The 26,059-nt window shown below is 42.4% G+C and overlaps 1 protein-coding gene across 1 annotated transcript in view; it reads left to right on the top strand.

Moving 5' to 3' along the window:
• Nucleotides 1-11,346: 11,346 nt before the first annotated feature.
• The window catches only part of LAPTM4B (lysosomal protein transmembrane 4 beta), a 57,075-nt gene continuing 42,362 nt past the window's right edge, over nt 11,347-26,059 (top strand). Inside the window, exon 1 of the mRNA XM_050317149.1 lies at nt 11,347-11,509. Within this exon, the coding sequence (XP_050173106.1) occupies nt 11,414-11,509 (96 nt within the window). The 5' untranslated portion in view covers nt 11,347-11,413. The remainder of the gene's footprint in view (nt 11,510-26,059) is intronic.

The raw sequence follows: 26,059 nt of genomic DNA, 5'->3' as shown, positions 1-26,059 counted from the left end.
CAGCATGAGATTGTAATTGGTAAAACTGTTTTTGCAGCCAGAAGGCTTTCCTTGGAGCTTCCTTCCAGATCTTTATCCGATCTTAGGTAACTTTGTAAAGCTCTTATCCAGACAAGCTGGAAGACTGTATGTGTTCCTCACACAGACACACCTGTTCTGCCAGGTAACCCAGTGATGAGCCCTCCTCTGTTCCCAGTGAGTTTGGAGCTGTATGTTGTGCCTTAGCTGAGGCACTGTGCAGTCTCTAGAAGGTCTCTCAGACTAAGCATAAAAAACTGGGTTTGCATTTGAATTAGGTGGGATTTTGTTTTTAAGGAAAAAAAATTGAATCACCAAATACTATGAGGCTGGCCAGTTGTGCTTCCATACTGTCTGAGCGCAGAAAAAATTATGAACAGAAACAAACTACTGTAAAATTCTAAATGACTGCTACCTGTCTTTCCATAAGTGGGAAAGTCTATGGCCTGTGTAGAGTAGGGTTAATATTGGTGTTACATTAAGGATGAAACTCTCACAGTTGTCTTTTCCAGGTGAGGGCCCACCTTCATGGTTACCATCTGTCACCATCATGCCTAGCTGATTATTTTTAAAACATTTAGAAATCTTAATAATTGTGGAAATTTAAAATATTTTCTTTCATTTTGCTGAAATTCTTCTTTGCAGTTTTCAGGGACAGACATTCAAATAGCTGTCTACTCTGAACTTATGTGATTATTTAATTAAAAAAAAAAAAAAAAGAGAAACCTGTCTTTTTAATAAACAAAAGTGCTGTTACTCAGATTTGACCTAGGTATTGAACACTTTTGAACAGTAACACTAGTACTAAAAAGTATTTAAGTGCTTTTCTGGAGTGGGCTCAGCACTTGATAGAATTGAGTGGGCAAATCAATACTGTGCTATTTTATATTCATATGCTACAGAGATGCAGTTCAAAGTCATCCAAGTCATGCTTGGATGCTTAACCATGGAATTCCTTTGTGATGTTTTAGGAACATTTCCTTTTCTGTGAGTCCTTAGCAGGCATGCAGAACAGCAGGTTTAGTGATTGTTTTTATAATTATTAAAACACTTTAACTTGTGCTGCCTTGAATATAAAAAACACTTTGTAGAGATGCATGATTGAAGGGTTCCAAAGCCTGGTTACTGAGAGGGGCAGGTTTTACATATCCAAAGATTGCCATGTGTTTTGGATTTCTGCAGTCACATCATGTGAATACTAGACTATGGTCAAACTTGGTCAGAAGTCATGTGTGTCACATCAGGAAATAATTTTTTCCCTGTTCACTTTGAGGCAGAACATGGGTTGTGCAGCACAAGGTCAACATGTGAAGCAGGATCACAGGTCCTTCACTACACAAGTAATTCCATCACTAAAAATCTTGACTTTGTACTAGGATGCCTCTAAGATTCATCACTCTGTCTTGCCAGAGAGAATCTACAGTATGGGCAGTGGATCAGAGCCAGCCAACATGGCTTTAGGAGGGGCAGGTCCTGTCTGACCAAACCAATCTTTTATGATCAGGTAACCCACCTGGTGGATGAGGGGAAGGTTGTGGATGTGTCTGTCTGGACTTCAGCAAAGCCTTTGACACTGTCTCCCATAATATACTCCTGGAAAAGCTGGCAGCCCATGGCTTGGACAGGGGCACTCTGTGCTGGGTTAGGAACTGGCTGGAGGGCCGGGCCCAGAGAGTGCTGGTGAACGGGGCTGCCTCCAGCTGGCGGCCGGTCACCAGTGGTGTCCCCCAGGGATCAGTGCTGGGCCCAGTCCTGTTTAACATCTTTATCAATGATCTAGATGAGGGGATTGAGTCCATCATCAGCAAATTTGAAGATGACACCAAGTCGTGGGGGAGTGTCAATCTGCTGGAAGGCAGGAGGGCTCTTCAGATTGACCTGGACAGGCTGGCCAACTGTAAGAAGTTCAACAAGGCTGAGTGCTGGGTCCTGCACTTTGGTCACAACAATCCCCTGACAGCGCTACAGGCTGGGGACAGAGTGGCTGGAGAGCAGCCAGGCAGAAAGGGACCTAGGGGTTCTAATCAATAGGAAGCTGAACATGAGCCAGCAGTGTGCTCAGGGGGCCAAGAAGGCCAACGGCATCCTGGCCTGCATCAGGAGCAGTGTGATCAGCAGGACCAGGGAAGTGATTCTGCCCCTGTACTCAGCGCTAGTGAGGCCACACCTGGAGTGCTGTGTCCAGTTCTGGGCCCCTCAGTTTAGGAAGGACACTGAGGTGATGCAGAGTGTCCAAAGAAGAGCAATGAGGCTGGTGAAGGGACTCAAGCACAAGTCCTGTAAGAGCACCTGAAGGAGCTGGAGTTGCTTAGTCTGGAGAAGAGGAGGCTCAGGGGAGACCTCATCACTCTCTACAACTCCCTGAAAGGAAGTTGTAGCCAAGTGGGAATCGGTCTCAGGCAATCAGCAGTAGGACAAGAGGGTATGGTCTTAAGCTGTGCCAGGGGAGGTTTAGGTTGGATATTAGAAAGAAATTCTTTACAGAGAGAGTGATCAGACAGTAGAGTGGGCTGCCCAGGGAGATGGTGGAGTCACTGTCTGTCCCTGGAGGTATTAAGAAAAGACTGGATGTGGCACTTAGTGCCATGATCTAGTTGACAGGGTGGTGTTGGGTCATGGATTGGACTTGATGATCTCAGAGGTCTTTCCCTACCTGATTGATTCTGTGATTCTATGATCATGCTGGAACACATTTTCTTAAGTGAAGACTTAATGTAATGTTAACGTCTCTTGAGAGCATCGCACGTTATCTTTCACACAGTGTTTCACTTCTGCTTTGTGTTGCTGCTGAATGGAGGACGTAATAGTTTGAGGCTTTAAACTCTTTAGACTTAATCATTCCAAATATTTCTTGAGCATTCCATCTCAAAGAAGGCATTTTGTTAAGTTTAACTGAGGGAAGAATTCCTAACTGCAAATTTTGTTAGGTTTTTTTAATGGTAAATCAGTGTCTCAGCCCCACTTCAAATGAAGTGAACTATCAGCAGGGTATTCTGTCGGGGTTTTAAGGATGTCTCCATCAGCATGGTATAACTCTCAGTGAGGGGTGCTGTTTACAAATATGAAGCTATGCTGAGTGGCAGTTAGGTGGTTTAAAGGGTCATATACAGCAAATAGGAAAGGGGAAAGAGAAAAATATGCAGATTTGCATTTTCAAAGTATGCTCGGGTTTGGAGAATGTCATGTTGGTGATTTTTATGTTAAAAATGAAAAGGAGGTTGGATACTGAGAGGCTGAGCAAACAGTGATAGGTGCTTCACTACAAGAATGTGCAGCAAGGAAGCTGCAGGATGCATAGTAATGGCATTGAACTGTTACACACCTACCAGCTTGCCCCATTGAATTTGAGTTAATTTCAGAGCAGTGTCAGAATCACTTTAAACACTGGCTGAATGAGATGCTGAGATAGGAGGTACTGCTCTTCAAATTTGTATCATTCTAGTCTGCAGAGATGGGTTTTCCAAATGCTAAGACTAAGGCACTTGAGTCCCAAAGGTTTGTACATAGGTGTTTGACACTAAATGAGTTGCAATGGAGATGAGGAGTTAGAATTGTGTTGTATTGCAATTGCAGTTTTTCTGTGCCTTTACTAGTCCAGTACTGAAATCCAGTGTGAGCTGGGACATCTCTGCAATGTTGGCTCAGTCAGGATTTCCCAAAGTTGCTTCAGGCTATAATCAATGAAGTTCAGATGTGCATGCCTATAAAATGCTTTACAGCAATATACATTGATAACCTATATGAGGACACAGCACAAAGCAGTGTGATTGTGAGACGTGCTTTTGAAGTGATGTATATACTGCACTTGGGGATCAGTTGTCAAATGATACTATTTCAGTAGAATTATACTAGTATTTATTATGTGATTTGCTGTACAAAGCAGAGAATGAAAAATTAGACATATGAGTTAAATTATCAATGTTACTTCTGGCATGAGGGATCTTAGGAGGACGTTTTGGAGGAGACTGTGATAAAGAGAAGCTGAGTGTATTGTTGGTTTCTACGATGAGAAGAATATTAGCAGCCTTGATCTTTTTCTCTTTAGAAGAGACAATATAAAATATGCAGTATTAGAAAGCTTCAGTCTCACCACCCTGAACATACACCTGGCACTGGTGGATACCTTTTATGTAGTTTTAAATCTAAATTTCCTAGCTGCATTTCCTAATACATACAAAAGATTTATAAACTGGAACAAACAATCCAATTAAACTTTCTGCACCATCAGGACTGTGCAGGAGCATTTCCCTTGCTCTTGAAGTAGCAAAACCAATATGTGCCGTACCTCTGCACTTCATGAAGGACACACCATGGACCTGTAATTACATATAGTATATATAAAAGATGTTACTTGCATGTACAGCACTTGCAGTTTGCCTCTGCGCGGGCTGCAGAAAAGGGCAGGTATTGGCTAACTGTGTTTGAATTGCTATCGTGTGCTCAGCAAATCAATCATCAAGGGAATTCAGGACAGACAGCTGAAGGGGACAAACAGTTGACATTTTCACAGCATAAAGCCAACCTCTCCTACAGCAGAGTCTGCAGGCTTGGCTGGCAGCAAGTGATCTCCATTGGGAACTCCACAATAAGTAGTAGACAGATAAATGAGCAGAGGATGTGACACTATGAGAAAGTTAAGTGCTTTTTTTGTGCAGAAAAAAAATACATGTGAGACTGGAAGTTTCTGTAAAGTTCCATGGCAAACCACTGCCTGTGGTGAACACTGGTGAGAAGAACTGGATGGCATGTCCTGGAGTTTGCTCAAGAGTCCAGCAGACTTGGAAGAGAGCAGGAAAAGAGGGATAACTCCATAGATATTCAAAGCAATGAGGATGATACTATTCAGTTGCTTTAAAGCTGGTGATAGTTCAAAGCTCATTTTTTTGGTGCATTTGGCTTAAAGTGCACCTGTGGGAAAGTCTAAGCAGGCCCCCAGGTAAAGTGGTGAGTTACTGCTTGAAACCCAACTGGCGTCTGAAGATACAAAACTGGGAAGTGTTTCTTGTGTAAGTTACAGGCAGTAATAAATTAATTATGGAAGATGTGTTATTTTAATTCTTATTTACTTAAAATAGTATGGGTTCTCTATAGAACAGAAGAAGATGATTTATCTCTGGACTGAGACTGTTGATAGAAGACAAAACGATCATGACTTCTGCTAAATATAAGCAAAAAACAAATCTAAATAGATATGTAAACAGAACATGCTTGATGATCAAAACTATCCACATTCTTCTTTATCAAAAGAAAAAAACAGTAAGCTTTTAAAAGAAGGGGAAAAAACCCATAATCACATACTGAAAAAAGGAATAAAATCTGGCAACATTCCCAGTGTTGAGGTATACTCAATTGAATCCATAAATTAAACATTAACTAATCTAACTAATGGAACTAAAAGGAAATAAATGTTAGTTGATGTATATTAGCTTTTCTTAGAAGGTTTACCTTTCCTATCAATCAAAGGCCTGTGACCTCTTTGACCGCAAACTCAACAGAGTATTAAAACCTGTCACTGAAATTTCCTTTGCTCAAGCAATCTGGCAAGCGGAGAGACTGCTGGCAACACAACAACCAATTTATCCAACAACCCTGTCTCATCCTTGTATGCTGTAATTTATGTTCTATAATTGGCTACAGATTATGGATAAAATGTCCCAGTCAGTTTAATACTGTATCCAGCATAAGCATTCAGGCCAAAAGACAAAAAAAACCCTCCAAGCATGACCTTCCACTGGGTCAGTGTAGTAAAAGGTCAGGTGTAAATCTCGGGATGTTTTAATTTGCATAGTGAAGAGGAATGGAGGGAATAATCCCAATACTGTGTCCATTGAATAAAAAAGTGCTGTTATGTCTGATGCCTGCAGTTTTAAAGGCTTTTACAAAACTGTTTAGATCTCCACCCTAATGAGAGAAACAGTAAACATACTTAAAGGACTCGAAGCAGTGTCTGGTGAGCAGAGAATTAATTTATTAAAAGAACTTGGAAAAGAGTTTGTGTAGAGTAGAAATTACTAGGATATGAGGTACTAAAGGGCTCATTAGCCTGATGGAGGAAGAGGTGATGAATTTTAGTTGGATCCAGGACACCTGCACTTATCAATTCGGTTGATAACAGTTTCAATCAGCGATGGTGTCCCCACTTCCCAGTATCTTCAGGCATGCTGTGAGCACGCTGAGCCAGCAGCGGGAGGGGAGCCAAAGTTCCTCCATCGCCCTTGGTGTATGGAAGGGGTATGGAAGTGTTGGGGTACAAGGTTTAGGTGGGAGAACTAAAGTGATTACAGAAATTCACAGACTTCTCAAGGCAAAAGGAGAGAAAACTGATGTTCTTTATTGCTAGGGTACTGGCACAGCCAGGCTCTAATTCCAGTGTTATGTATGTTCTGCAAGGTAAAACCTGAGCCTCTGGCAACCGTGTGCAAAAGTGCCTCAGAAAGAACAGCACGGGCAAGGGAGAGGAGAAAGGCACTGTACACAGAAGAGCCAGATACTTTTGGAAGCAGGCATTCTGTGCTGCAGCAGATACGCCTCTGAGGAGACTGCAGCCTGTGGAAAGCACACTGTATCTGAAGATACGCTTCCAGTACATGTTACCAAACTGCAAATGTACTGCCAAGCAAATAATTAGATAACTGCCTAACCTATTTTTGATGTTTCTGCTTAATGTAGCACAGATCATTTCTTCTCACACAAAATGTTAAAACTAATCTGTGAGGCTGGCATGAATGAGAAGGCCAGGAAAAAAAGAGCTGGATCTCAGTGTACTGCAGAACTCACCAGCCTTCTTGAGTCCTATATCTTCACAGCAGAACTGAGAGGCTTTCAAGTCAGAAAAGGGGGAAAGGAAGGATGCACTAAAGCAACATTTTCCTTGGAGAACATTTAAGTTCTTTGCAGGGCCAATATATCATAATATTTTAATGATAAGATCTTTATAACCAGCAACTTTAAAACAGAATTAAGAAGCTGTGGCCCAAGGAAGCTAGAGTTGCAAATGCATTTCACCATCAGGAAAGAAAATGCCTAAGTATATCCGTTTTCGAAGATACTAGAATCACTATTTTCTATTAGGCAAATCATGGCAAAATACACCAGAGAGCTAAAAGGTCGAAGCATTTCTCTCAATAATTTTTAGAAGACAAAACAAAACCACCAAAACCAACTAACCATTTGTTGTCCATTGTTTGGTATTGAAATATGAGAATTTGACTAGCTCTGTGCAAGCAGTTGCACACCAAACTCTGTCATTGCAATGGCTTTCTAAAATGTATTCTGAGTTGTAACATGCTGGAGAGAAAATACTATTCTCACTCTGATCTTTTCTACACAAACCAGGAGAATGAATGGCCTCTTGAACACAACCTGAATCATGCCAGCAGTCCTATTTGATTGCATGTTGGCCAGTCTTTGCAGCAGAGAGATAGTATCAGACCTTTATTTGGAGGCTTACTTTTTTCAGAAAGCATGGGTGTTTTTTAAACTTAGTCATATTAAATATTTCGTACTTTAATCATTTGCAGCCATCATGAAACACAAGCTCTGGAGCAAGCTGAACAAAAGCTTAGACTCTTAAAGTGACTCTTTACTATAGTCACAGTCAGTTTCACAATGCTGTCACCTCTCTGTGCCCAAGGACAATATGCAGACCTTGGTTTCTGGACAATGTTTAACCCTTTTCTTATCTTGTCTTACCCTGGCCAAATACAAAACAAGTAACAATGTCTCTGGAGTAACAATGTCTCTGGAGCACTGTGGCTAATCCCACAAGCAGAAGATGAGATTCCCGTGAGCTGCCCTTTTGTTTATGTGCCGCAGGCAGTGCTGGGCAACAGTGTAATTGAATTATTCAAAGCCAGTTGAACTATGCTGCACCATCTCTGTGGACTGTGAGTACAGATAGAAGGTGGGAACAAGGAGCAGCTTCTGAGCCAACTGTTCTCTTCCAGTAATCTTGTTCAGATAAGTATTGAAAAAGTTGGGAAGTACCAGTAACCAATTTTAGTGAGACTAGAAAGCACAAGAAAATGCCAAATGGATCAGAGCATCCTCTGGCAGGAGGAAGAAGCTGTCCCTGGAGTGAGAAGGTCTCAGGGAACACACAGGGGAGTACAGATCAGAAGCAGGCCACAGAATGTACTGGATTTTTCTAACAGCTTGCAGCACAGAGAACAGTTGGCAATGAAGCAAAGTTGGGCTGGGTCCCTCCCCAGTTAGCTAGTGTAGCTCTCAGGGTGTGCTGTGGGGAACAAGAGGCTGTCTGAAATGAGTTTAGTGATTACAGCTCTGCTGTGGTAAGGAGGGGCAGGCGGGGGCCATGGGTCTGCACTTCTCTTCTGGATACATCCTGCAGCCTTCACGCTGACCACTGGCTGAGCAAGGGTGTGTGGAGTGTTTAATTTCAGCACTGAATGTTCCCTTGGAAAAATTTCTTACCATATCGCGGATCCCACTGGAAAGATTATCTACTTTTAGCACGACTAAAACAAATGCTTGTAAGTAGGCTGTCAATTCACTTGAGTTTATATCATTTTTCTGAGTGAGGCAGTGATACTGGTCCTGTTCAGATCTGATGTACGAAGATGACAATCTGGAGTGTCTCTTGTACCTCTAGGAACCTTGACAAAACTGAGGTGTCATCCAGTTCAAAAGTCCCCATTGCATCTTAAATGATCTTCCACCATATGAGTGTAAGATCAGATAAGCTGGACTCAGCCATATCAGTAAAAAGTGTTTATCCTTTCTAGTTTTATAAGGCAAAGTGAATGGCATGGTGGCTTTACCTACGGAGACTGTGGTTATGGGTCAGTAAGTGTAAGCAATACTCAGGCTCTGAAGCCTCCCAGCTACCAAAACCTTGCAGAGCAAACCAAGTGCAGTTGGTTATAAATCAAGAGTGTTACATGAAACCTAATGTTTCCTGATCTTTCTCATCAGGCTTTTTGAATGGAAATTAATAATTATACAGGAAACTGCTCTGAAGTGATTAGTGTTCATCTCCTCATTCTTCCTTCCTTTTTCTTCTGAGGATATGGAGGTTAAAGCTGATGGGAAACCATAAGCAAAAGCAGACATGAAGTTCATTTCTCCTTGCAGAGATAACGGTTGTGCTGGGAGATGTTATAAGCAGTGACTGTCTCCAGGGCCTGGAGTTTCTCCTGCCTATCTGCTAAAGCCCAGATTGTTGTGCCCATCCCAGTCTGAGGGATGCAGCTGCTGCTTTCCCATTTGCAGACACAGGACCTCAACAGGGACAGCTGCACAGATGGCCACAGACAAGGTGCTATCTTCATCTGTGCCTCCTACATGTAGGACTCGCAGAAGACCCAAGTATAGACCAGCTGGTCCAGCTTGATGCTTGCAAGTGAATAACCCACCCCCAGCAGCCAGCCCCAGGCATCAGGCTGTGACCCATGGTCCACTCCAGCCGCTGGCACTGAGCCCCTCCTTCACCCAGTCCCCCCAGGAGCTGGCACTTGCTCCTACAGCCCACACACATGCTGTGTGGAGAGTGGAGACTACACAGAGAGACAGTTACAGCTTCCGTAAGAGAGGGTGAGCAAGCAGAGGGTTCCGTCAGACTTCACACATTACTGAACCCCGTTATCCCCCTTTCTGTCTGATCCTCCCCCTTCCTCCTTCCTGATCCCCTTCCTCTAATTATTCCTTTCAAAGTTTTGTCTACTTGTGTGACCCTTATCAGTTACAAACTCCAGGTGACCCAGTCCAAAGCTCTTCAATGGCCCATCAATCAGTAACCTGAGACTTTTGGGTTTTGGCATTGTCTCCTTTGTCCCTTGTCCACCAGGTTTGCAACTGTGGGTCCTTGTTTATGGAATCCTTCTATATTTATTGCCCCTTTCGCTTTGAAAAGATCAGGTCCTTGATCAGATAACTTTCATGAAGCAGACGCTTTTAACTTCTATGTGCATTTAAAAGGCATACATACAAGGGTTTTGTCTCCAACTTGCCTACTTTCTGGTATTAAAGGACAAGGTCTCTCAAGGTTACCAGAGAGATAGTCCAGACCTCATAGTTCAGGATTTTCCTTTGGTCCCTCCATTTTGCCAGTATAGATGATTCATTTTACTACAATTTTAGTTTTATTTTTGAAAATGAATCTTGCAAATACAATATTTGGCTTATACATATAATCCAGTCAAAATTATAAATTCAATGTCAAGTGGCTTTTCTCTTTATGCAAAAAAACCCCTGCCAAACCCCTGGAAGTTTTCTAAGGACAAACTAAGAACATAGGCTATGTAAAGTTCCTACTTAAAATATTTTTAATTTAATTTACTATAGCAGCTTTACAAGTAGAGATAAGGCATAGTTAGAAATGTTCCTCCTTGCCAAGTTAGCTTTTATCTTGAAGTTCCTGTTCTGTGCAGATGTATGTATGAAATGATGAAGAGCCCCAAAGCAGCCATATAGAGAGGCATTGTGGAGTACTTTTCAATGTTATATTTTGATGATAAATTGTGGGATTTGGTAGAAAGCCAAACTGGATGGCAGTAAATAAATTATGCTGAGGGTAAGAGTAAGGGTAGACATACAGACCTCCTGTTAGAATATTCTTTGTTATTTCCTCCAGAGGATGATATACATCTCAAATAATAAAACATGGAAATCCAGCTGCTTGGTAGGAAATTTAGCTTAAACCTGCATCAGTGCTTGAATACACAGCAGTGGGTCCTCCCAGTGCTGCTTCCCCCACGGCCCATCAGGGCATTAACTACACAGGTAGCCGCAATGAGGTTGATGTTACCTTGTGTATCAGTTACAGGAGGCAATTACAGCCTCCTTAATAGCAGCAACTTTGGCAGTAGAATAGGAGGGCACCGTGAAGAAACTGAATGTTCATTGCTCCCAAATTTGGGGAAAATTCAAAGCATTCCTTAATCTCCTCCGATATTATCTTTCTTTATAGTGAAATAGAGTTTATTTCTGTTGCTGTGCCAGTCAAGAATTGCGAGACGAGCTAAAGGAGCGAGACGAGCCTTTGCCAAGGAAGCACCGACCCGGGTTCGCCCTCACCGGGGTCATTCCAAGGCAGGAGAGCCCGTGCGGGGAGAGGAGCAGCGGGAGGGCGCCCAGGAGAGCGGCACCTGCTCAACACCCGCCGCAGGCCGCGGCCAGGCTGCCAGCCCGCGGAATTCCCCAGACTTCGTGCTCTGAAAGCCCCTCGTAGTTCGGGTTTTCCAGCGGGGACAGGTCAAGGTCCTCAACGGGGCCACAAAGCTTCCGCCGCGGCCCTGCCTGGGCTGGGCCCGTGTGCTGGTCCCGCCCGCCGGGAGGGGCGGCCCCAGCGCGGCCCGGCCCGGCCCGGCCCGGCCCCGCCTCCGCGGAGCGGCGCGGCCAGAACGCGGAGCGGTGCGGAGCCCGAGGAACCGCGGAGATGCTGAGCTCGCCCTGGGCGCGGTTCTACTCCAACAGCTGCTGCCTCTGCTGCCATGTCCGCACCGGCACCATCATCCTCGGCGTCTGGTACCTGGTAAGCGCCCCCGGCTCTCCCCGTCCCGCGGGGGTGGCCCCCGCTCCGGGCGCTCGGCACCGGCTGCAGGGGCGGTCTGAGCGGGGGCTCCGTGGAGGGCGATGCCCATGGCAGCAGCTCAGGCTGCCCCCGGGAGCCCAGGCGGTTTTTGGAGGCAGTCATGTCGTTACAGCAGCGAAATGCGCAGGCAGCTCCGGCGCTTCCCGCCGCTGAGCCCCGGCTCGTCCCCCCGCGGGGCACAGCCTGGGATCTCGGCTCCGCCTAAACTGGGACATGAAGCATGTGCGTGTTTAAGGGTCAGGGGAGCGGGGGCAGGAGATACAGTGCTCGGGCAGGCTCGACTGGATCTCAAGGAAAAAGCTATTTGGGGGATGAAAATGTGATGACTGAAGACCCCTGGAGGGAGGGGTGCCCCCAGACTTGGGGGCTGTGTGCCTCAGGCCGGGGATGGCTGCAGCACTCAGGCCCCGCGGCTGCGTGAGCCCCAGCAGGGCTGCACGGACCGCACCTCACAGAAAATCCCGTTTTTTCATCTCTGGTGAAGTAGTCAGGGGTTCTCGTCACTGCTGTCCCTTGTTTGGCAGGTAATCGTTTGTCAGTGGTGTTCTGGTCTGCCCGGCAGAGAGCTTTCCTTTTCCAGGGTTATAGGACATGAGTGAGGAATTGACCCTGGAGGCTCCCGGGTTACCATCGGTAACCAGAGGCTATTTGACACCCCGTTACTCAGCCGGGGAAAAGACTAAGTGAGTTGGAGGCAAATTAAGCCCTCAGTTCCTCCCCTGTGTTTGACAATTGTTTCTCCATCCCTTGGGTAGCAGTGCAGGAAAAGGAGCTTTCCCAGAGCTGGCCCTGCCATGGTTGCAGGATTTGCAGAGTAAAAAGAGCTGGCTCGTTGCTGTAGGTAAGGTAGATGCGCTTCCCAGCCTGCTCAGTCTCTTGGTGTGAGGAACTGGTCTCCGTCAGATGGCAAGGCTGTGCAGAGCTGTTTGCCAAGCATCATTTTTCAAATGACTGCAGACGGAAGCAGATTAGACCCAGGCTTATTTGCTCACTACAGAAATTCCCTGCAGAAGCAAGTGAAAAATGCAGGGCTGGCCTCCATTGTAGGACAGCTCATTAAATAAATTCAACCAGTGTAATAAAAAAGCTGGGTTGACATTTATGTCCTAGAAATCACATAAAATGATCTGTGTCCTGTAAAATACATATTTCACCACTGAAAAAATTATGCATTAGTTGACTATTTCTTGTTCCTGGTTTAATAAAATATAATTAATTGCAATGTCCCCAGCCTGTGGTATCTGCAATACTGACAGTATTGTAAAAGATGCCTCTGTTTCACTGGCTGCAATGAAGTTTCAGTAAGTTTTAGTATGACCTGAAACGTTTTGAATGTTTTTGAATGTTTCTTTGAGGTGGCTTGTTATTTCTTTCTGCATTCAGCTGAATGAAATCTTTTCCCATTGGCTCCACAAAGACAGGGATACAAGTATTTTAGCTCTTCAGAACTAAAGATATTTGAGGAAGAGGGAACTGCATCACCTGGGCTTGGATACAAAGAGAAACCTGACAGCCATTAAGACTTTGTTACCTAATATGTTATTAACATTTAAATACCAGTGCCCCAAAGTTCAGATAGATTTTGCAGTAAAATACTGGGTTTAAGTTTTCTTTTCTAATGGGTAGCATTTCCTGATTTATACATCTTCCTACTTTGCTTCTTTTGCTTTCATAAATTTTTCAGGGCAGATTTCTGAATTACTTCAAAATGATAATGTGTCAAGGTGCACATTTCTGCGCTTCCTCCCCTACTGCAAATATTTAGATTTCTAAATGTAATCATTAAGAATAGAGATTTAGATACATGTTTATAATAAATACTAAACCTTTGATAGCTTACAAAGTTAGGAAACAATAAGAAAGGGGTAGCTCCTTGAATAAATGGACCTGGTTGAAAGGTCTGGTTGATAAAGTTATACTCAAAAAACTTGTTTTGTCTTAGAAGAACACTTGTGATTTGCAGCATGTGCTATTGAGGATTTACACAAAAATAGATGTCCTGGTGGCATTTTTTATTCTCTGCATGCATTTTGTGTGGTTGCATTACTCCAAACCACACGTGAGCTATGAGCATTACCTCAACTTAAGTTCAAACAAAAATACTTCTGATTTTTTGCCACACCGGCATGTATTCTATATGTGGTTTGCCTTTATGCCATACAGAAAATTACTGTAGGAAAAAATACTCCCCTAGAGACTGAATAGTTTTTTTGTTACTTTTCCATATCTCACTACCTGTGAAGTGTAAGTTTGTTTAATTCTATGACTGTGAATGCAATGATTCAGTAGTAGAGGTATCTGAAAGAGGAAAAAACAGTAGCTTAAAAGTTTTGGTAGGCTTTTAAAATAGTATTTTCACATACTGAGCTGGTTTTATGTTAGAATAATTTCTGAAGGGAGAATGTCATGCCTGAATAAATGTGGAAAAAATAGTGAATTTCTCTGAGATGATGCTTTAGCTCTTTAGTTTTGATGTTTTAATTCAATTCTTGGGATCCTACAAATAGTGGAGAGTGGGAGCTGAGTGCAGGTGGAGTCATCAGTGCTGCTGTTGAGAGCTCTTTCCACATAGGTAGGAACACTGCTTTTCAAACACATGCAGAGCAGCCATGGACACTTACAACGGTCTCATAAAGTATCAATAGCTGGGAAATAAATATTTAACTTTGCTCTATTCAGAACATAATGGATCTCAGAATCCTAATGTTTCTATAGCTATTGTGTTTCAGTAGTTTCTTCCTGGTAGAGCCCTCGGTACTGCATCTAGAGCAGTATAACACAGCATTGCGTGGTATTGCAGTATAGCACACAGAATGCAATATACATATTATCACAGAGCACTGAGGCACTTCAGTGTAAAAAGTAACTTGTAAAGTTTGGAGCAGCTAGGGGAAATTTCCTGAAAAGAATATCTAATCGGGTTGCAGAAAAACCTGCACTTCAGGAACTAGTGTGCTGCCTTGGGGAGAAAAGCTGAACAGGGGGTGATGCAATGTTAAATACAGGCATTATGATGAAGATTTAAATAGCAGTAATATGACTGGCTGGGGGCTGATATTTATTTCAAACATGAGGACCACTTTGGTTCAGCTGGCTATTAATCTTTGGGTTTTTATCCCACTGTAATGACTTTACGCTTCTCTGTATTGTAGAATAAAAGCAGAGGTCACAATAATAACACAGAAATGTTTTGGGGCACAAAAGTCTTACAACTGTCGTATTTAAAAAAAAAAAAAAAGGGAAATGAGAAAGTCACTTCCAACAGCTTGCTTTTGTCCCAGACACCTGTATGACTGTGCTGATCAGGGCAGTGACAGCGCTGAAATGAGTTCTGATCTCCCCTGGAGTTCAGGGGAAATCTGTCATTTCAGTCTGTTCCAAGTGGCCCAATAAGTGCTGGTGACTCAGATTAACACCCCAGTTGGTGACAGCATTTATAAACACTTCATGTCTTCTTCCTGAGGAAATGTATTCCACTTTCCTTATCTAAAACACAAAGAAGGAGCAATGTCAGATGTGCTGACAGTGTCACGGAGGGATTTTCCACTCTCCTGGCAGTGGGGTTTCTGCAAACCCCAAGGATGCACCAACACCATCTGGGATAACAGGAATTATTTCTGATTGACTTAGATGGGGAGAAGATGAAATTGTAAGGTATCAGTCAGAAAAAAAAAAATAAAAAGAAGGAGTTTTAATTTTTGAGCTCTGTGTGCCCAGTGCCTCCTGCAACCTTCCTCACTGCAGCAGGGCCCTAGACACAGGCTGCTCCTCCCTGTGGTCCCACAGTCCCCCAGGAACCCCAGGTGCCATTGCCATGCCTGGGGAGCTGCTGCCCTCCCTCTGTGCTCCCTGAGGCCCTGACAGTGAGAGGCTAAAAATAAAAGCTAGTGGAAGGCTGAGAACCTTTTATAACCACAAGTTATCGAGTTATGTGTCTCTCACTGAAGGATGTGTGCTAAGAACATAAATAGAGCAAGCCGAAGTTTTTAGCCAGGGTGTCTTCAATATTTGAGCTGCTACTTTTGGAAAGTTCAGCATGAATTACTAGTTGTGACATTTCAGTTCTGTATTTTTCTGAATATAGAGTTGAAAGCGTGTGTAATTTCTATCTGTATCCCAGTCATTGTTTAATAACAGGATTGAGTTCTAATGGATGAAAGAATTTACTGGTAGTGGCTACGTTATACTGTAAAGCAAAAGAGCACAACTTGCTATGGTCTCATTGATCTACAGGTTGAACACCCTGCCAAGATCAGTTAGTGTGCCCTTGATCTGATGTCAAAAGGAGAATGAAGGTATATATTTTGTGACTGGACGACATTTATTTCCTGGCCCTTTTAAAGCCTCGTGAAAACAGCATGTATGGCAGCATGCTTAAATACCAGTTAGAAGATTTCACTAATCTTGGCTTACTTGGCAGGGGGTAGAGATCAGCAGTGACTGCTCATGTAAACAAAATATACCTACACTGGGATCCTTGCAAGCTGCTTTGTCTGCACTCCTGCAACCTTTACACTGTAGGAGACTACTCACATCAGCAAGGAGTTGTAAGTGAGGGTCCCTTGAACAGGGTGTAAAGGCCCTTCTAGGGAAAATAAAGGAATTCTAGGAAAAGAGGAAGTTCTTAGTTATTTCCAAACCTATGAGAATCAGGGGTTTGTGAGAACTGAAAAAAGAACTGAAGTAGTGAAAACGGCAAAATTGCACCATGAGAAAGCCTGGTGTATTATCCCAATGCCAGGTTGTGGGAATTTTCATGAATAGAAGTATGAGGCCTTGTGTTTTACTTAGAAAATTAACTTGCTTTGGTTTTATATGGAATGAAATGGGCTAAAGATAAAGGATTTCCAGCTTTATCTCTGTATGAAGGGTCATAGTAGCCAGCTCACTGAAGGCTCAGTTCCTTCATGTCGGCCAGGGATGTCGCTTCCTTTGTTGTCCCAGTGTGATATAGCTGGGGTGTTGGGTCAGATTATCCTGCAGGCAGCGCTGCCTTTACCACTTCCAGGAACAGCCCAGTGCTGGTGACACTGGGGAAAGAAGCCTAGCAGAACAGGGCCTGCTGTGGGTTCACCAGGTAATTGCCCCTCCGTGGCACGGTCCTGGGCTGTATATTCAGAGGGTGGTGCCAATGACATGGCTAATTCCCAGCTCTTGGTAGGAGAAGTAATGTCAGCAGCATTTCTCCATTGCCAGGTGAAGGGGTCATGATATAATCTGAAATTACATGAGATTCTTCTAGTAGAAATGGCTTGACTAAATATTTATGCCCCAAGTACTATGTCTATAAAATGATCATTAATTTTTCTATTGTATGTACTTCCCTTCATAAGATGAAAGCTGAAATCATGAAAAAACCAGTAACATTCCCAAGTAGCTCATTAGACTCTTCCTGTGCACATGCTTGCTCTCAAGGAGAGTGGAAACCTGGAATTAATTATGAATAAAGAAAAATATGAATCTTACTTTCAAAGGCTTCCCTGATTGATGTACATGTTGAATATCCAACTGAGACTGGAAATAGAGGAGATTCAGGGTATATCTTGGATATACCCTGGATTGGACTGGATTGCATCCATTTCATTTTCTTCTTCAAGACCAGTGGGAAATAAATGACTGATTCTGCACACCAATGTCTGTCAGGTCTTATATGGTATTTTCTTGAGAAACAGAAATCACATGTATGCATTTTAGATATGTTAGAGCAAAGAATAAAGACAAATACTAATCATTAGCATGAACAAAGTGATCTTATCTGAAAGACCTTCTCAATAACCACGTTCTGATTGTAACTTTTCCAGAGAGGAAGTATTAAATAATGTAACAGTTAATAGCTTCAGAAATGGCATCAGGGGAAGTCCTTAAAGAACTCCTCCCTGCTACACACAAGCCCACCTTGGTTTCTGAGGTGCAGGACCTTTCTCCAAATAATGCTTCAGGCCCTCTCCACATGAATTACAATAAAGGGACATGTGGGAGGAATTTAAATTACACAACAATAAGATAGCTTATGAAGACCCTAATCATTTGTCTCTGAGTGACAGAACCCATCCGTGAACAGGCCAGAAAGATTATCTGAAAAAAAGATGAATTAATTGGTACATTATATCCCAAGTTACCTGTGTTTTCTATTCTAGTGAAAATAGCCAGGTTTATGTGTTTGCTGTGTTGCAGAGAGCAGCATTTTATTAGTCCTCCCCAGACTCTGTCATACATCAGTGTGTTTATTACTGTTTTTGTGGTAAAAACTTTTTAAGTCATCGTAGGGGTAAAATTTCTTGGTTTTTTTGGGCAGTCCTTGCATTTACTGAACATTAGTCTGTAACACAACACAAGGGTTTATGAAAATGTTTTTAAGCTCTAATCCCCTAACATAGGCAGTTTTTCTTGTATCCCCAAATACCACAGTGGGATATTTCAGAGTATGTGAATCATTGCGATCATGGCTGATAATCTGCATCAGTTGTCACGAGATAATGACACAATTGTCTCATCTAATCAATACAGTTATCAATTCAGAAATTGAAAACCCTCGTAAAATACCCTTTTTTTCTTATTAAGGCCTTCAGTTGGATAATAAATTCACTGGGATTACAAGTAACAGTTGTCTCCCTCCGGTGAGAAAACAGATGGCTGGTTGTAAGAACAGCAAAGTTTATATAAATGCTTGTTGAAGGAAAAAATCCTGTTAAGAGTCCAGCGTGCTGTAATTACATTTGGGCTTTTATACAAAAATCATGAATATATTTATAGAATGGAGGGGAGTTTTTACATTAATCAAGTAAAATGTGTTTAGAAGTTCTGTTGAAGGTTAATATGTATCTTCTAGTGAGCCAGAGGAGAACACATTAAGCTTCGTAAACTGATCGTTGATTAGACTGACGTCAGTGAAAATGCAATTAGTCTTATATATTCCTGGACCTACGGAACGGATGTTGCAAAATAGCCAGGAATTAATTTCCTTCACTGCTTTCTTTTTGTCTGTTATTACTGTGAGGTTTATGCTTTGACTGGAAGTCTGAAATGGTCAAGACTTGAAAATGTGCAGGGGAGTTTCTGTGCTGTTCTCCAGCAGGGATGGAGGTTTAAAGCCCCAAATTTCCACGCAGCAGAATAAGATTCTAAAACCCACACTTGTTGCTCAAGATAAAAGAGAGTGCTCCTGGTCGATCTGAGTGATTCTGCCAGGGAGGCATCATTGAAGGAATATTTTGGATTTGAGCCTAGTGCACTGTTCCGGGACCTCCTGTGGGTCAGCTCTTGTTCAGATGTCTGCGGTCAGCTCTGACTATTGTCATCCTAGTACCCAACCTTGGAAGAGCTTTTTAGAGTACAGTGACTGTTTTTCTTTTCATTGCTGGCATGTGCTGAGCAAGGTCTTGTTCTATCTGGAAATATATTCAGCCACTGAGAACAGACAGGACAAATGCTTTTGGCAGAAACACAGGTTTGTGGGAGATTTTCGCCTTGCAGAGGTGCATTTTTCTACAGTGAAACAGCTGTGCCCAGACAGCCTGGATGCATGTGATCATGTTCTTTACTATTTCAGTAATTATCCGTACTGTACCATCCTTCCAGTTCTTCCTTGCGTAGCTAAATCCCTGCCTTGGGTTGCGGAGTGATTCAAGGATGCAGTCAGTCACTTGCATGGCTTTTGTAGATACTGCCTGTGGTGGTTACATAGGAATAATTGATTGAAGATTCATTGTGTTTTGGTGTTTTGTTTGGTTTTTTTTTAATTAATCGGGCATTCTGACTTCTTGTCAGAAACTGGGGCACAGTCTTCTCACCAGTGCAGTGACACATGTCCGAAGAGGCTAGAGGTGAATCTGAGCACAGTGTTGTGAATCTGAGCAGAGTGTTGTGGGCTGGTGGGCGTGAGACACACCAGCCACTAGCCAGGGCCAGGTGCCTTGAGCTGCATGTCCTGGCCCATCCTCTGTCACAAGTTCACACAAAGGTCTAAGCCTGTGGGAGCTGCCACAACTCACATCACAGCCACACTTCAGCAGGTCTGCCCTCAACCTTTCACAGTCACCTGCAAGACTCAAACATGCATTTTTGGATGTCAAGGGCAAATGCAGAATCCAAGCAAATCCCAACTGGCTAGTTGAACAACCTTTTTCCTAGCAAGGTATTATTGCATACCACCTTTTTGCTAGCTTTCCACCACATCCTGAACCAAGTGACTTTTAGGAGAAATGGTGAGTTGGTCTAGCAATGATATCATTTGAATATGGGTATATGATTATATTTTTCTGGAGATTTTGCTGGGCAGAAGACCTCAGCAATCATTTTCAGGACTTTGCTGAGATAGAGGTTCAACTTTCTTTAAATACAATGTAAAAGTAACAATGAATCCAATAATAAATTTGCATAAAAATAAGCTATTTCCTTAAACCAGGAAAGGACTAAGATTAAGTACATAACAAATTAAACTCCATCTCTAGGGAGGCAGAAACCAATAGTGTCCATCCTGCACAATCTGTCCATTAATTTCTTTTTTTAAATAAATTTAATAATTTCCATATTTCATTAATAACAGACAGCTTGTGGTTTGGGCTTTAAGACTGTTGAAAGGCTGGCAGTAGGCAATAGTTAAGTCGTTTGTATGGAAGAGTGCTGGTAAATTATGCTGGACTTCCTATATCAATTAAATCAGCATAGCCTTTAAAGTTCAGTGTTTAGTGTCACAGCAATCAAAGTAGATGTTATGAATAAAGTCTGATTTAAATATTTTATGCAACTCTCTATTATATGCTCTCTATAACATGCACTCTGTAATATGCTCGTCTGAGCCTGCATGGATGATTCTTTGACTTCTCATGTGTAATATAGAAAAATAGGAACAAGAATTGCAGACTCTACCCTGTGTTCTCCAGACTAAAGAGCATAAAAACCTAATCACTACTTCCGGCCTGACTAGTGCTCTCCCTATTGCAGTGCACTTGGGAAGGGAGAAAGAACAACTTGTGCAGGAATAACACTTTCTATTATTCTCCTATTATTTTAAGGTTGGACAATGACCTGAAGCAGGACGGTTTGTAATTTGTTTTTAAAATGTTTTGTAAGCACTTGCAGTTCCTGAATAAATAGCTCATCTTTTTCTGTATTCCTCCAATCTTTTGACTTCAGTAATAATGTCTGATAATCAATTTCGCTGGTTAAAGGGTTGAAGGATCCCCTTTTAGCCAGGTTTAAGTAGCCATCTTTCAATTTCCCTTCAGGCTGTTTTGTTTCACTGGATGACTGTGGCTGGGTTTCCTACCTTGGACCACATACTAACTTGTGCAGCACTAACATACCAGTAGTTTGTCCCCCAGCACTGGGAAGTTGAAACATTTTCATTAGCATGAGGCAGAAGGCTTACACAGCAGAAAAAAGAGAGAGGTGTCTACTCTGACAGCCAGAGTTCTCCTGCTGCTCCATTCCCGGAGTTCAGGCCAGTGGCTGAGGTATGCTCAGATGTAGCTCCTGGGCCCTGAAGGGGAAAGTGATTGAATCATTGCCATGGCATTTGTAAAGAAACTTGTGCACATGGAGGAGACCTCATTCCTTTGTGCATTGTTTGCCTGCTCTCCACAGCAGTCAGCTCTAAAACCTTTATTGCTAAAATTGCCTCCTTGTTTCTTCTTTAATCAGAAAAAAACCCCCAAACACTCAACAAACACAAAACTTTGCCTAACAGGGGGAGAGAAAGAAATCACATAAAAAAATCTGCCTGTACAGGGCAGTGGTTCACAAATCTTAACTCATGATCAATGCTAATAGAACTTTGGGAAAAGCACCCCAGATAGTGCAAATCTACCTTGAGGTACGGAGTTAAACTCTGAATTTGATTTTTTTTTTTTAACCTTTGTAGAGTTCTTGTGTGCTCTTGATGAACAAAAGTGTTCTTGCTTTTATTAGTATCTTTTATGCTAAAAGAAAAAAAAATCAAGAAAATGCAAAGAACGTGCCACGTGAGAAGGAAAAGGTAGATGGGGAGAAATAAAGATGTTGAGGTACTTAAATAGATATTTTACATACATTCTTACTTTTTCTAATAGTAATACTGCCTTCAAATATTGAAATACTAGAAAATATTCTTCTGTTTAGTTTCAAAGAGCAAAAATAGTTTAAGACTGAGGTTTTATTTCTATAGTTTCTATAGAAAACAAGTACCTAGAGTCATAAACTTGCCTGGAGTTTTTTGGAGAAAGATAGAGGGTACAGGACTTCTGCTTGCGATTTTCTTCAGTTTTATTAAAAACAATTGGGATTTTTTACTAGTAAAATTATTGTCCTTGGTGATTTGCTTCAGTAATATCTCTGTAGAGGACAACAAAGTAAACCCTACCAATTTTGTGGGTATTAAAAATATGCTGGAATTGTGTGTGCCATTTCAAAACCTGGCCAAGGTTTAGGAGCCTTGGTCAGTGACACCCCAAGCACTGTTCAAAGACGTCAGAGGAAGCTACTGTTCTTTGCTGCTCAGTCACAACCATTTTTGTCAGAAACATCATCTTCTCTTTCATCTGGTAGCTCATACTGCATCAGGCCTGGGTCTACAGAGGAAACTACAGTGATGTTTTCTTTAACTAGCTGCCCCTATCAATCACAGTATTACAATTCACTAATATGGGTTACAGGAAGTTGAAGGATAGCCCAGAATTTTTTCATTAAATCTATTTTTTTCGTATTTCTAGATCATAAAAATAAAGCTTATCTTTGCAGTTTTCTATTTTTCTCCCCTTATCTAAAAGTATAATATTTTTTATATGTACATATTACTGGGGTGCTCCCTGTCAGTAAACCAGCTCTCTGGAACCACAGAGGAACGCAGGCAGGGAGTTAGTTCTCCACCAGTGCAGAGATTTAAGGGCATGTGCTTAAGTGGATCTCTCTTGAGTTCAGTGAAGCTGAAAACAGATACAGAATTACAACAATACCTACGTCTTTCACCACAAAGAGAACATTCAGACTGCTACATGCATGGACTCCAGTTATAAATTGAACCCTCAATAGAAGTGAAGCTAGGGGATCTTCCTTCCTTTTTCTCGTTGAGGTCTCTCTTCATTGCATTAGGAAGTCTTAGGACAACTGTAGTAGACTATTTGTGGAAGGGACCCTGTGCACTTCAATAGAAACATGGCTGTATTTTTAGTGCAGTGTATTGATTTAAAGTGAGCTTAATATTTCCTCTTCTAAACTCCTTTACCAGAGCAATTTTATTTCCACTCTTGACTGTAAACTGGAGAAAGACAGGGAGAAATTAAGACATTGTAACTCCAGGCAATTCTTTTAGTGATTGCAGACATCTGCGTACATTGCACTTCTCTGTCTGCTTGAGTTAGGAATCAGGAGCAGTTCTGTGTTAAGGAGCTGCTGGAACTAATTTCATTTCACATAAGCTGGGATAGATACCATGCAGTTGCACTTCTGTGAAGGGTCTGAAATTGTAGTGGTACTTATTTTCTCATCACCTTTTGATGCAGTGGTTCCTGATACCTCCCAGGTCCCCACAATTCCCTGCTGATCTCTGGAACAAATTACATGGAGAAGAAGGCCTCTCACTTGTTGGCAGTAGAGGTCTGAAATTTTAGTGCATTATATAGTTTCTAAATGCTGGATGCTCTCTGTGGAAGACATGAAGTTGCTTCCTTGCATCCTAAACACTGCACATTCTTTCCAGTGGAACTGCCTCACACCGTGCATAAGCTGCTGGTTCTTCATCACGGTGCAGATGGAAGCAGCAGCAGTGGCTGGCAGTGATGGTGCCAGCCTCTGCACGTGCTGCCTTTCTCCCTCATGTCTGTATGCACCGTTTCTCACACAGTTGGTGGTGTTTAAAATGTCTTCTACTCAAAACTGAAATTATGTTTCGTAAGCCCAGAGCAGGAAATCCAATTAATGTTCCGATATTTGGACTGCCTATCTATCTCTTATGTAATATTTCCTCTTTGCCCATTTATGTTATACATTTTGGGGTCTCTTCATTGCTGAGAAGGTGGGTGTATTTCATCTGGCTGCCAGAGAATTAAGATTTGGGGAATTTTTTTAATTATTATTTTATTTCTATATCAGGATAAGAGTATTTCTTGGGTATTTCTTGGACATTCCATGGGATCTCTGTCCAGTCTCTTGTAAGGGCACTCTGAGCACCATCATGCAGGGACAGAGCCCAGGAGCAGAACCAGAGGCTGGGGCTGATCAAGGGGTCTACCAACAGCCCCAACAGGGAAGGTGATGAACTAGGAAGGCCAACCAGGAGCAAAAGGGGCTGAGACCAGGGCTGACAACTGGAGGCAAGCTGCAATATCCATTCACAAGGTCCATCCAGGAAGTGTGGCTGGAGACTGGCACTCCTGGGACTGGTACCTCTGGGACAGGGACTGATGACTGAAGGCTGAGCTGGATGGGGTTTTGGGTCATCAGTAGGGATGTGGGGAGGCCCAAAGTGGGGCTGTGCAGGGCCAGTAAGGCCTGTTAGTGCCCCTGGGGCTCCTCTTCTGTAACCCTGGGTAGCACTATGGCCACAACCAGCCAAAGGACACAGAGGTCATAGTTCTGACTTGATAGTGCAAAGTCTTACATTTCATTCTTAGCACTGAACAGCACCCTGCTGCATGTTCATGGACATGTTTCTGTTTCTCCATTCATAAAAGGAGGTCAGTGTGGCTCTTTGGGAAGGTATAGAGCTTAGCTCCTTACTGAAAATTTGCATAATGAAAAGGCTTTCTAAGCATTGCTAATTGATTGTTACACTATTTACTGCTGAAGGAATGTAGAACATCTTGAAGAAAATCTTGGCCCTACAGAGAGAGCAGAAAAATCTTTACTTTTCCTAGAATGGAGATTTCAACTCACATACCAACTGCATTTATCAACAGGGAATCATTCTTTATGCCCTTGTCCTTGATTATGTGTCCTTGGAAAATGTTACATCAGTAAGTTTTTAGGCATACTGAATTTATGCATTAAAACATTTTTCAAAATTCAACGGTCACGTCACTTTCAAAACAAAATGAAAACCCTGATGAACACAGTACACCCAACTGTGCACACATTTCTGGGAGAACGAGGGTGAGCAAACAAACATGGGGTGCATTTTGCTTGCACTGCTGACAGCACAGCTGGAAGGTGCTCAGAGACCATTATGAAGATCTCAAGAGAACAACCTGATAGAACAGAAAAGTGATGCACTAAAGAGCATTAGAGAGATTCCCACTGACGGCAGCAGACTTCAGATCAGGCAAACACAATCTGTGTCTTATATAGGGATTTAAAGGCAGTGCTGACAAACACATAATCTGAATCTGGACATATGCATAAGGAGAAAGTAGAGTGCCTAGGTCAGTATTTTATGAATCTTCCTGACTATATCTCTACAAAAAAACCTCTATGCCTTTAAAATAGCAACACTCTATACATTTATAGTTTTTGTACTTGATTGCTTGGTTGAGTACTTTTCTTAGGTAACATTATTATTACTGGCCTATGTCCTCTAGCTTTCCACAAAGGACTATAAAGCAAGAACTGGATTGCAGTGTAGAGTTATACATAATGTTAAAAACTAGTAGGATTTATAGAATGTAACTTTGGATGTTGACAGCCATCTGATGTCTTCAAAGCCAAGACAACCCTGTTCCCAGGGTGTTTCCTTATGTGTTTTAAAGGGTTTTGAACTGGACCCTTTCTGCAGGAGGGCAAGTGGGAGGATGGCTTGTGCATCTACTACCCAGGTTTCTGCAGTACTACCCACCACCATGTAACCACAAAGATGAGCTTATGGGATGCCACTGAGTCATGTTTGGTTCATTCACTGTCATACCCAGGCTCCCTTCTGAGGAACTGTCACCTACTCGGGTATTTTTGGTGACAAATGTGATGCTCTATGCTTGTTGGTATGGAATTGGACTCTGTTGTTTGAATTCTGCTCTAGTTGGTCAAAATCATTTTAATCTTACCCCCTAAAGTGCTTACAGTTTGGAACTGTCTGCAAATTAAAGAAAGGTACAAGTCACAAGTGACTTGAAATATCAAGTTTTTTGATGATACTGGAAAACCCTAATCAATATATCTTCTGTGCTGGCTGTGCATCCTTGACAACTGTTCTTTCAGTACGTCTATCCAGCTGGCTGTGCGCTCATCTTCCTGCCTGTTCAAACAAACCAGGTTTTCCGTGCTCCTTTATGAGAATCTCCTAATGTCAAAAGGAGTGCTAAGATGCAAAGAGATGATATCCTACTGCTTTTGGCCAGTCTGTGAGGCCTCTTAGGCTGTCAGAGAAGGAAAATAAGATGAATGACTTACAGTTTGTCCTTGACAAGCCCATCGTGATTGTTGTTTATGACTGTACAAATTTGAAGTGCTAGAGGGGGACTGCTTGATTGTCTGTTCTTGGATTTGTTTTTAAATCTCACAGTCTAGCTAGAAATTCATTATTTAGCCTTCCTGCTTTGAAAAGGCATAAAGTGTGCTTGCTCTTTCCTTGTCTTATGAACTCAA

Source organism: Myiozetetes cayanensis, unplaced genomic scaffold (genome assembly GCF_022539395.1).
Source record: "Myiozetetes cayanensis isolate MyiCay16 unplaced genomic scaffold, myiCay2020 scf1, whole genome shotgun sequence".
NCBI lineage: Eukaryota > Metazoa > Chordata > Aves > Passeriformes > Tyrannidae > Myiozetetes > Myiozetetes cayanensis.
This window is presented reverse-complemented; position numbering and strand designations above follow the sequence as displayed.